The 12,132-nt window shown below is 32.6% G+C and overlaps 2 protein-coding genes and 1 long non-coding RNA gene across 6 annotated transcripts; 2 read left to right on the forward strand and 1 right to left on the reverse strand.

The window, feature by feature from the left end:
- Positions 1–440: 440 nt before the first annotated feature.
- scat (VPS54 subunit of GARP complex scat) lies at positions 441–6,464 on the forward strand. 4 transcript variants are annotated; one of them, XM_076540396.1, is made up of 15 exons: positions 441–914; positions 1,176–1,554; positions 1,621–1,723; positions 1,794–1,957; positions 2,037–2,236; positions 2,304–2,489; positions 2,590–2,716; positions 2,822–3,076; positions 3,199–3,624; positions 3,692–3,972; positions 4,039–4,256; positions 4,325–4,538; positions 4,617–4,934; positions 5,690–5,867; positions 6,053–6,464. In XM_076540396.1, exons 1-13 carry the CDS (start codon positions 817–819, stop codon positions 4,876–4,878), a joined length of 2,913 nt encoding a protein of 970 aa, XP_076396511.1. In that variant the 5' UTR covers positions 441–816; the 3' UTR covers positions 4,879–4,934; positions 5,690–5,867; positions 6,053–6,464. The 4 variants fall into 4 exon arrangements, with proteins under 4 accessions (XP_076396511.1, XP_076396513.1, XP_076396512.1 ...); XM_076540398.1 differs by having other exon boundaries at positions 6,093–6,464; XM_076540397.1 differs by lacking the exon at positions 5,690–5,867.
- Positions 6,082–8,712, forward strand: LOC100878457 (cytoplasmic dynein 2 light intermediate chain 1; the record flags this gene model as incomplete). The annotated part of the gene is made up of 6 exons (XM_012289985.2): positions 6,082–6,210; positions 6,299–6,400; positions 7,041–7,367; positions 7,433–7,590; positions 7,669–7,912; positions 8,403–8,712. Coding segments are annotated over 6 exons (1,032 nt in total), but the record flags the coding sequence as incomplete, so codon positions are not given.
- A 630-nt stretch (positions 8,713–9,342) lies between these two features.
- Positions 9,343–10,296, reverse strand: LOC105663065 (uncharacterized). Its single transcript, XR_001096576.2, has 3 exons — positions 10,155–10,296; positions 9,790–9,964; positions 9,343–9,680 (listed from the first exon to the last, which is right to left on the reverse strand). It is a non-coding gene; the product is annotated as an uncharacterized LOC105663065 (long non-coding RNA).
- Positions 10,297–12,132: the final 1,836 nt, after the last annotated feature.

The raw sequence follows: 12,132 nt of genomic DNA on the forward strand, positions 1-12,132 counted from the left end.
TCTTTTTGTGATATATATTTATACCAAGTTTATTAGATGACTTTATACCTACTGATGAATTCTAATTTTGATAACAATAATGAAAAAATAGATGAATATTGGAACATAAGTGTACATATGAGTAACCCTGACAAAGAACATTAACGAAAACAAACTCTTATAACAATTAATAAAAAAGATGTCAACAAAACTGTTTTATTTTGCATTAATACTCGTAAGAATACTTAATTATTGTTTACTAAAAATAAAAATATCATTTTGATTGCTGTGCTGCACAAAAATATACATCTTCAATGTACATGAATTGTACGATGAAACAAAAACGTCTCATAATTCAATTAAATCTTTTTCAATTGAAAGCAAGATTAAATTATCTTAGCTCATGTTTACGCATTGGATAGAATAATTTTTACAGTTGGAACAGATGTTCTCAACTTATCATTACTCATTGTCAGTATTGTCAGTACGTGATTTTCTAAATTCGGAAGTGTCTAAAGATTTACTAACTAGAAACCAAGTGATGGGACCTATTTTCCCCACATCACTATTCTATCGTGCTTCCCTATATGCTTATAGGAACATTTTGTAAAAGTACAAGTCACCAAAATAGTAGGGTTATTGGTTAGCATTGGTTAGCATGGCTCGTCAAATGCATATTCGTGATAGAGTAAGAATATGTTCGACACCGAACGATAAGGAATAAGTGTAATCGTATGAAAAATTGTTAAAATTCCACGTATATCATTAATAGATTCTAATGAGTTATAAAGTAAAAGAAATACTGACAGAATGGTGAAGTAATGTTGAAAGTAAAAAATGGCGAAAATTATAAAAGAATTCGAATCTCTGTCTTCGATTCTAATTTGTGAATATTGTGCTAACCTTACGTTCAAGCAAATAGAAGATTTTATAAGGTGGGTCTACGTGTTCAAAGTCTGTCTGTAATGAATAATACTATTCACATAAATTCACTTTTACATCGATTAATTTTCTAACGTTGCATAGGAAGCAAATCCAATTATTTTAAATTCTCTATTTTATATGCCGATTACGTTTATTCGTATATATTTAATTTATACAATTATGATTATTTGTAATAACATATTTGAGTTTTCTTGTATTATAGTCTGAGTAATGTAACAGTTGTTATCGTATGATAATGTAATCTTTTTCAGACACTTAAGAGATCAGCATTGTTCTAGAGAAGGAGGTTCATTTGTGTGTCTGTATGGTTATAATGGAGTATGTACTAGTCTTCCTGTGGAGGGTGTTTCTGACAAAGATTATGTAGCACATGCTACTAAACACGCAATAATGCAACAGCAACGTAAAAGAAATGGTCATTTATTAGAACCATCTTCCTCATGGACTGTGTATTCAGCAGCCCAAAATTTACCAGCTGTTTTAAATGATCCATTTAAAGGAAAACAAAGTAACTTCCTAACTCGTACTTGGGGAGATGGTTTTGTAGAAAAAGTTGATATACCTAAAAGTCCTTATCTACCTGAAATTACTATGCAACATTTTGAAACGTATTTAAAAAAGATTGCAAGGGTAAGTAATATAGATTTTAACAAAAGTTAAGTTTAATTTGAAAAAGAATAAATCTTTTATTCACAGAGATATCGAAAACATTTTCGTATGAATTCAAGTATTACTACACCAGCTACTCCTAATGAATTATTACAGACTTTTCCAAATTTAAGAAAAGTTAAATCGTTAGGTATGAATAATGCTACTGAATATATAAATTTATAATAAAATTGTGTTTCTATCATGCTCTATAATTTTAGATCGAATGCAGTTTGATTTATCTAGTATTCCAAAAATATTTTTAACGCCCAATCTAGATCTTTCTCAGAAAGATAATTTTTATGCTGTATTTCCATTTGCAAAAAATGGATTGTTAAATGAGGAATCTAACATTGTTATGAATGTAAAACAAATGCAAGAAAAGGTATACTAATAGTTATTGTCACTATATCATGTTCAAAAAATAAAGCAACTAATGGATACTGAATTAATTTTTATAATAGTTAAGTCATTATTTAGATGTTGTGGAAGTTAGAATAGCAGAACAAGTTGCTTCCAAGTCACAAGCATTTTTCCATGCTATGACTTCCCATGATGCCCTGATGGAACAACTTACACAAACAATTACAGTTTTAAAAGCTCTTAGGAAAAATATACATCAAGTTGATAAACATCTAGTCAATGATTCTTTAGAAATTTTACGGTAAATAATAAATTTACAAATGTTATTTTTGATAAGAGTTTAGTTTATTTTTAAACTATGTTTTTAGTTTGGAACGAGCAAGATCCAATCGATTACTAGTTCAAAAAAAATTGAAACTGATGGCTACAGTACATCAAAGTCAGCCAATGATACAGTTATTGTTGTCTACACCAGATTATGTTGCAGCCTTAGATCTCATTGCTACAACGCAAGAGATACTTTTACAGGAATTAAATGGGGTGCATAGTTTTAGGTATTTATACAAATGATATGAAATAGAAATAATTCAAAAAGACACAATAATATATACCATGTCTAATAAATACAAATATATAATTTTTTTTCACATTTAGGCATTTAAGTTCTCAGCTAACAGAAATGGAGAAACTTGTAGATAAAATGTTATCTACTGAATTCCAAAGATATGCAACTGCGGATTTAAATAGACCATTAGGGGGAGAAAATATTGTCTTGGATGGTGTAAGTGCATGTGTAATTTTATACATTTTATAAACCTAGTTCGTAGCAAACAAACCGTCGTCCATCTCTTCCTAGTGAGATCATTTGTACATCCTCAACGAACAGGATAAACTTGTTTCCATCATATCTGGCCTTCTACGACAAAAACAATTCCAATTTGTGGACACGTATAAAGAAGAAGCTGTAACGACAATTCGAGCTGTAACAAAACAAAGAGTCATAGAAGCTTTAGCAGCAAGTGATTGTTGCAGTGATCAGCAAGCCGCAGCCTTAGAAGTTGGTGGACTTTCTCTTGCAGAAAGATTAACGTTACTTCATAATGCTATACAATCCTTAACATTCCTTCTTATGCGAATTAAGGTATGTGCAAGATTATATTGTTGATCATGTTATATTTATCACTTCTTACTAGAACATTATGTACAGAAATGATTTTAATTGTAACTCAAAAAATTCATACTTAATGCAGTGTATATATTTAGGCTGTTCATAATGTAATGCAAGATACAGTAGATCTTGCGGCAGGTCGAGTATGCGATGGCTCTTTTGATGATGCTATACCCGATCGTTTATTAACTCCAGCAGAACATTCGCGAGTAACGACCAAACTCAATGACATGATAATTTCCATTTGTGATTATTGTCATGAGCGAATGGGAAATCTGCTGTCCGCAGGTACAAATGACAAAGATAAGTTGCAAAACGAGAAAGACAAGTCTAATAACGAAAATTCAAATAATAAAATGGAAGAGAAGGAAGATCAAAATTGGAATGATAAGTCTTCTTGGCTGAGTAAGAGAGCAACGACATATCAAGTATGTCAGTTAGCCAATCTGGTGGAAGAATTCACAGAAACTTGTGAAAAACTTTGTGGAAAACAATGCACGGGGTTACGATCCGCATTTAAGGTACACTCAATTTTAGATACGTGATATTTATCTAATATTAACAACTAACACTTTTGTTACATCGCAGGCTCAAGCTAGTAAATTCATTCGAAGATTTCACATTGAACTCAAAACAAAGCTCACTCTTTTATTGGAATCTGAAAGATGGAAACAAGCAGATGTTCCATCAGAGTTTCAGTCATTAGTGACATACGTGTATGAAAATAAATGTTTTCCACCGACTCTGTTGAAAACAGAAAGCAGAGTACAAAAGGATGATATTCAGAATTTTATTCTAGTAGGAGATGAAAAGTACGCTGTTGTAGGTACAGCTTTAATGCTTATACAAATGATTCACGAATATTGCAGGTAACGTTTAAAATTGTAAATATTTTGTATACGTCTAATGAAATACTAAATCGAATTTATATTTAGAACCGGAAGTGAATTGATTGCTTTGTCCGGAACGATTGGAAGGCATTTAGCTGAATTACTGCGACATTATAATTGTCGTTGTTGTCAACTTGTACTTGGCGCAGAAGCGATGCAAGTTGCGGGTTTAAAAACTATTACCAGTACAATACTTGTGTTAGCAGCGCGTAGTTTGAAATTAATACTGTGGTTTATGCCTTTTGTGAAGTCACATTTCCAAAGTAAGTCAAATTTTACATAAGTGTAAACAGATAATAGAACTATATTAATGTAATGATCCATATCATAGATCTTGCGGAACAAAATCCTAGTCGCGGTTATGGTGCATCTAGTATAAGTGGCGGTGTTGCTTTATTGGATAGTGTGGAAAGAGATATTCATGCTCATATAAAGGAAATCGATAATAAGATTCTTACCATCGTTGACAATCTATTGGGTGGTCAAATATCGAAATGGACAGCTAGGCCACCAGTACCATCAAAGTCGTTTAGAAACATTTCTAGGTAAATATATATTGTGATAAAGATAGTGTAATATAAAATGAATTTACACTGATTAAGGGCACTGATTATTGGTTACAGTTATTTAATGAAACTCCACGAAGCAGTTTCTGGAATCCTCCCAGCAGTTGAAGTACAAACTCTATATCGTACAGTAAATACGTCTTTTAAGGAAAAACTTAGAGAGCAATTAGTTAAAATGAATATAGTGAATAATGGTGGTCCACAACATGGTGTAGTCACATCAGAACTTACTTTTTACCTTGAAGCATTACGGAAATTAAAAGTGTTACCAACTAACGAGTTAGATGATAATTGGATGAGTGACATATGGACCAGATAACATGCAGAGCGTGTGATATACTGCATAATAGAAGCGATGAAATATTGTAGAAAAAGGTGACTAATATTTATTGTCGTCTTCCTTCATATGAATTCATATTTCAGTAACTATTGCTATTTTTACGAATTTAAACAAATGTGGCTTGCAATGATATTCATAAAAATATTTGCTATTATTTTACTTATAAGGTCCTATGAAATCAAGTACCATAAAATTTGGAAAAAGATCACTTTTTTATGAACCACTTTAATATTTTAAAAAATATACATCACATCGACTGTCGTTAATAATACTTTAAATTATAAATTAATTTAATTTCTTTTATTAAGATTTATTACATATGTTTTGTGTCCTAAATAATTGCACATACCATAGTGTTCAATTATATAATTTTATACAATAAGTACGAATATTAGATAAAATTACCTAATTGGTAGAAAAGTATTTTTCCGTATACCAATAGATAGTAAATTTAATGAATTCATTTGTAATAGAATAAGTTAGCAGTGAAAACTGTTACTAGCAGAAATATTCCAAATTAGTTTAATTTTGCAAAGTGTGTAGTAATCATGTAATATAAGGACCAAGATTTGAACATAAACTTATTTATTTCTTCTTTTAAATTAGAATTTTCCTTGAAAGAATAAAGAGTAAAACATTGTTAACTAATAAAAACCTAAGTATAATATAAATAATGAAACATGTGACATATGTACAACATAAAAGAAGTGGTATCGTGTCATTACTCTAATTGAACTGAACATTTTTATATACATATGTACTGTTCTTATTAACTTATTTTCATTAATAGATTATTAACAGTAAAAATGAATTATTATTGAATACAATCTGCAAGTTTTGTGAGTAGACCTTTCTATGTTACCATGGCATCCAATGTAATAACATTCTCATAACCTCTATACGCAAAAGTGCTGTGCTAACTAAATATTCAATTGCGTCTAGTTGAATTCAATGGCAGAAAAGAATTTGTACGTACTTACTGACTCTTATTATTAATAACAAATATAGGAGGCGTTACAAATTAGATATTTATTTGTTAAAACAATTCTATGAAGTATAATATACGATCAAGCATTGTCTACGCATTATCTTTTTATTTCAATTGTTACTTGTAATAATTTGATGTGATTATAAAATATTAATTGTGTTGTAGAATGAGGCAGATATCAAAATATCGTATGATTATGTTCTAGAGATGAAAATATTAGGAACACCGCATTATCCCTTTGTTTCGAAGAAGAAAATCGACGTAAAACCGACCCAAACGAATCACACGAACGTTCGATCATCGTTGTTGGTAGCAAGAATGTTGTACGTAATGTTACAAGTAAAAATCTTAAATAATGTCACCAAAGAATTATGTGTCTTGTGTATACGAAAAAGAAATATGAATTCTTAGGGTAAAACAACGATCGTACATCGGTTTCTTGAAAAGGACGAGACACCAAAGCCAACAATCGCGATTGATTACTCCTACGGTCGTAAAATCGGAAAGAGTTTAGTAAGTTTTTATAACAATTTCGTTGTAAACCACAGATTAAATAAAACAAGTCATACCAAGTAAATCATGAAGATCACCGTTTGATAACGGATTAATTGAAATTAATTTTATTACGAAGTATTTGTATCGTTTACGGTGTTCAAATTAATTAGATTATTAATAAAAAAGTGCAGATAACCTTGTTATATTAATAACGAAGATAATCGATTTATGGTAAAAATACATATATATTCTACGATCTATAGTTTCGGAAATGTCAAAGTTAAGCGAGACAAGTTTCAACAAGTGTTATTTTTACCTGTAAAATTTTAAGCAAATAACGATTAACAAATTACGTTCACAATAAAAAAGCAAATCTTATGTGACCAGATACATCACTTTTTATGAGTATATTAAGACTTTAAATATATGTAAAAATGAACCCCTATGTAATAATATAACTTTATATGGAATATATGTTTCAATTTGATTGCAGATATTTATGAAAATATATTTATTTTACACATTTTAAACATTTCATTCTTTATATTATTTGTGTGAATTTATTTTTATAGTTTAATTATGTAGACTAGAGTACAAATCACTGACTCGCATATTACCTATGATCATAATTTAAACAAAATTTTTATCACCGCCGCAGATAAAAAATGTCGTTCACATTTGGGAAATAGGATACTTGAGTTCTTCATTAATGTCAGCAGCAATGTCAGGCGTTTCTTTAACCCATTCTCCTGCTCATACCACGATATTATTGATGTTGGACTTATCGGAACCGGAATCTTTGTGGACGACATTCGAAGAAATTTTCTCGATAATTCGTAGCGCCATGAAAATGAGTTACGACGACAGAACGATTCAGGATCTCAAGCAGCGGCGAATTAATGAACGTAAGAAATCGTTGGAAAAAGAAGTAGACCCTTTTCCATTGAAGTTATGCATTATCGGAGGAAAATATGATCAGTTTAAGGTACCGACGCGTTTTTTCTTCCAAAAAATTATGGCTACAATTATTAATTTGGCAACTTTAAAAAGGGTTTAGATACGGGTAAAAGAGAATTAATCGGAAAAACCTTAAGAGCTATAGCTCACACTCTGGAAGCAGGTCTCTATTATCATTCTTCCAAAGATAAGATGCTCGTACGACAAACTAAAGACATATTATCTCACTACGGATTTGGCACGCAACTTTCGTGAGTTTCTGCGTTATTTCAAAATATCGATAACGTGTTTCGAACAGTATTTTGATAGTCTCGAAAAATTGAAAGCAGTAATAGCAAATGCGTAGACTTCGAGAAGCCATTAGCGATAGCCCCGGGTACAGATTGCTTCTCATCGATCGATTTACAATTTCCTCCGACACGACCTGCAGCTATCTTGGACGCCATCAAACACGTTTACGTAGCTTCTATCCCGCAGGAATCAAAGAATAATGATATCATCTTAAAGGATCCAAGCAACGACTTCAATTTTAATGAACCAATTATTGATAAACTGCGGGCTCAGAGGGAAGAGGTATGTTACGCCATTTTATTTATAGGATGTCTGCAGAAGATGGTACTACACAGCATAAATTAATATCGTAGTGGTTCTTGTTATATTGCCGTTGATGAAATTGTAGAATTCTGGGAATTGGCAATATAAATAGAGATCAGTGACAATAGAATGTATGTTGATCTAATGCATGCTAATTACAAATTTTCAAATCCTTAAGTTCCCAGATTATCAAATTTTCTGAATTTTCAATCTCTCAAGTTTTTGGATCACCAAGTTTCTAAATTTGAAAACTTAGAAATTAAAAACTGAGTAAGTGATGGGGGCTTTTTCCCCATACCGCCATTTTCCCTAGGAGAGCCTACTGTACAATGTGTGCCCATAAAAAATGTAGTAATACACTGTACAATACAATTGGCAATAACAAAACACTTAGAAACATCTACTAAAATACTTCTGATATTAACATATAATTTTTTTTAATATTCAAATGATAATAATTTGTTTCAAGGAAATCGGTGTTCTTCTCCACGATATGCTCGAAGGTCGGACACCTCAGATTCTTGTTCCAGATCCATCGTAGAAGTGGATTTATCACTACTGATAAGCCAAAGTGAAAAGAATAGTTAACAGTAAACAAACTTTTTATAATGCATATCACACGTTTAATTTGGTAAAAGTTATAAGAAAATTCTGGCGAGATATGCTTATATAAGAAAGTTTTCTAGAAGTGACCTAACTTATATGATTAGCTAATAAATTATAAAATCATTTGTAAAAAGAATTCAATTATGTTACTAATACAAATATTGTTTATTCTATTCTTGAGTAAATTTTATTTACAGCTGTATGTTTCATTTACTCGATAAAACTTTGTCATTGTTTATAATAGCTCGGTACAATAATTTTGTTTTGCATGAGGAATTAAACTCTTACTATTTGTAGTGATAACGATGATAAGATCAACGATAAAATGTGTTTATTACATGAGACTTCAAGAAAGTCGGATTTAATAATGCTGGGAATCTTATATTGCATCCAGCAAGGGGAGGTCATGAATAGGGGGACGCCGATTTAGATCATCGTTGGTGAACTGAAAGAGGTTTATATAACATGAAAACATGTCAAATCATTCGATGCAACGAATAACCGTTTACAAGAAATAATGACTTAAATAATGTACATCGAATTGTTACTCCACTGATCAAAATTAAGTAAGCGGATGTGGCGAAATGGTTAAGCTTGTTTTGAAATACCGAGGTTGCGCGTTCAAAACGTATTAACACTTTTGTTTAATATACATGTTCATTTTATGAAATTTCTTATTAAAAAATACCTATGAAATATATGATTGAGAAAAGTATGTTCCATTTATTAAATTTTTTACTTATTGATTTAATCTATATATGTAATTCTATTATTCCATGATATGAAAATAAATGTCATCATAATCAAAGTATGGGGTGCTTTAATTAACCGACCTTGTACAGCGAATAACTTTAAGATAGGAACACATAAATATCACGCCACGTGGAATTACGTGACTTTACAGTGTTATACATGGAAAAAGAGCATACTACATTGAGAATTAATTTACTCAAGCATCTACTAACTCTGGTCACCTAATAAAAGCAAAACAAGTTTTCGTGTAAAATGACACCGTGGCACGTGTCCCCTCAGTTGTGCGTCAAATGTGGCCGACCATAAGAATTGTACGATCGAATCTAAATATCTCCAAACCTCTATAAAATAAAGTTTTGTTCATTCCTTTCTGTTCCACTTTGAAAACCTGTACAAGTTGAAATAAAACTCAAGTTATTTGCTACATATTCAAATGCATTGTCTTCCGTTTGTAAATAAAAATTTCAATAACCAAACTTTTGCAAGTCGAAATTCACCTCTATAAATCGAACTTCCATCTCCGCTTTGAAACTCGAAGTTTATAGTTGTTTGTAGCTCGAAGTTTATATCTCAAGATGTTAAAAACCAATCATTCGATATCTCTCTTCTTCAAACTATTAATTCATGTTCAAATATTAAACTTGTACATTCAGAAAAATATTAACCGCCATACTATAAAAGTAGTGAATTAAATTATTGTCTCTAAAACACCTGTTCTTGAAAACTCTTGATAAATCGAAACCTCTATCGAAAATGAGCTCTTCCCGTGAGGCTCGAGTTATCGGAGTTGAACAGTATATTTTAGTTTATGAATGTATTGCTCGTGATTTCACGTGGCCGTGATAGTAAAATGTGTTCGTACCTTTACACACCTACATTGTGGTGTCACCGCACAGGTTTCCGTCGTTTCCAGTTAAGCGGTAATAGAGCAGTACACTGATAAGAGCAGCGGTAGCGAACGGTGACGCGTGCGCGTTACGGTAAGAAGGCGCATGCGCGTTGAGCTACGGTCGCTCCCGATACGCGGATAGTCCGAGTCAAGTGTTTACGAAAACGGGGCCCCGGTTGGGGGTTTTTCGCTGCGTTGCGGATCTCGGTGTCCGGTCTCGGGTTGATCGGTGAAAATGCCGCTGTGAAAGAGAAACCTGTGCGCCGTGTGCTCTTTCCGAGGTAGCCGCGGCCTAAGCAAACAGCCGACAGCCGTTAACTGTCGCCCGCGGATTTTCGCGTTACTGGTTTCGCTGATTGCGGCATTATTATCTTTTCTGACGGCTCCTGTCACTCCCTCTGTCTCTCTTTCTCCCTCGGCGTTCGTCCTTCCCCCACCTTTTCTCCCGCTATCGTTCTCTCACTCTCTATTCTTCCACTCACCACCGTCGGACTACTCTTTTTCTGTCCTCCTTTTCGAACGCCAGTTTACACGAAGATTTGACACTCGAAGATCTCGTCGCTGTAGAAGTGCCGCGGGAGTTTTGTAATCGTCGGCCACGGAGCTCCACCGGCGGTTCGACAGGTGAGTTTAATCGTGATTTCTTACCGACTGTTTCCGAGGAACCTGGTGCACTTACCTGTCGCCGAATGAGTCAGGTTGAACAGGTATCGTAATGATGATGATATTGTGTACCGTGGCGATCAAAGACAGAGACCCCCTCCTGCCGGTTGCTTCTCACAGTTATCGATTTCGATGTAAATGCGACCTTTCCAGACACGGTTTACTCGCTCGTCCTTCTCGCGCACGTTTATTCTTGCGGGATCAACTTCTTTGAACGATCAATATCGCGGTATGTAAACATCGATTGCGCACGTTGTACTCCTGTTTGCGCATAAAAAAAGTAATCTCTTTCGGTTTTCCTGTCAAGATTATGAATGGTTAGGGGAGGGCACGACCTCGGAACACGGGTTGGGTCCACACTTCAAGCGATTATAAGGGCCCTAAATTATAGTTGTAAGATTGCATAGCAATTGTAAAACAGTTTTGCGAAATCAGAGAAAAATTTGCATACAAAGTTTCTTGTATAAGAGAGTATAATCCGGTTGTGTGAAACCAAGCGTTATAAGGCATAGTATCTTTCACTACAATAGAAAATTTTGTAATTTCAGAATAATTGGAAAGTTTAGAAATTTGTGAAAGGTATTGTAACTTTTTCAAATTATTATTTTTTTTCCTGTAATTGTCTTTTAGTCCTCTCGTTCTGAGATTCGATTGTAACACTTGTATATCGCAACCCACGAGTAAAAGGTAGCTCTTGTAATACGAATTAATTACACGGATCGTGGAGATTGACAGTTAAATGGGAGCTGTTTTCCGATAAACACGCGTCGGTTTTAGGAGTAGGCATACCGGAACCGGTGTCAAGAATTTGTTTGCTACTGTTTATACATGTACACCTTAGTGTATCTGTAAATATTGATTAATTATTGGTGTGCTATTTATGTGCAGTGCATTTTTGTTGGATATGGATCAAACATTATACAGGACGTTTCAAAAGAAAAATAACTTTATATGTTACTTTGTATATATACTTAATAATTCTTCTACAATGTACTTATTATTGATGTACCTTTCAGTGTACATTAGTGTATATTTTTTTAATTATACAGATTTCAGAAATAGCTGTATTTATTGATACTATAATAATATACATTAATATTGATAATTTTAATATTATAATATATTTTACTCATAATAACAATTTTTTTAAAATTTCCTTGAATGCAATATACTAGATGGTGTTATTGTAAAATGTATTAAATCAAAATTATTTTTATGCATACTATAAAACAACTACATTTTAATTTTTAATAATAATTACATTGATCAGAAAATTTTCAGAGATCAA

This window comes from Megachile rotundata, chromosome 15, assembly GCF_050947335.1.
Source record: "Megachile rotundata isolate GNS110a chromosome 15, iyMegRotu1, whole genome shotgun sequence".
Taxonomy (NCBI): domain Eukaryota; kingdom Metazoa; phylum Arthropoda; class Insecta; order Hymenoptera; family Megachilidae; genus Megachile; species Megachile rotundata.

Excerpts from the sequence above, each read along its gene's own strand:
- scat (XM_076540396.1), top strand. The coding sequence starts at position 817 with ATGGCGAAAATTATAAAAGAATTCGAATCTCTGTCTTCGATTCTAATT. Across the intron at positions 915-1,175 it reads CAAATAGAAGATTTTATAAG|ACACTTAAGAGATCAGCATT; the intron begins GTGGGTCTACGT and ends AATCTTTTTCAG. Across the intron at positions 4,539-4,616 it reads TCGTTTAGAAACATTTCTAG|TTATTTAATGAAACTCCACG; the intron begins GTAAATATATAT and ends TATTGGTTACAG.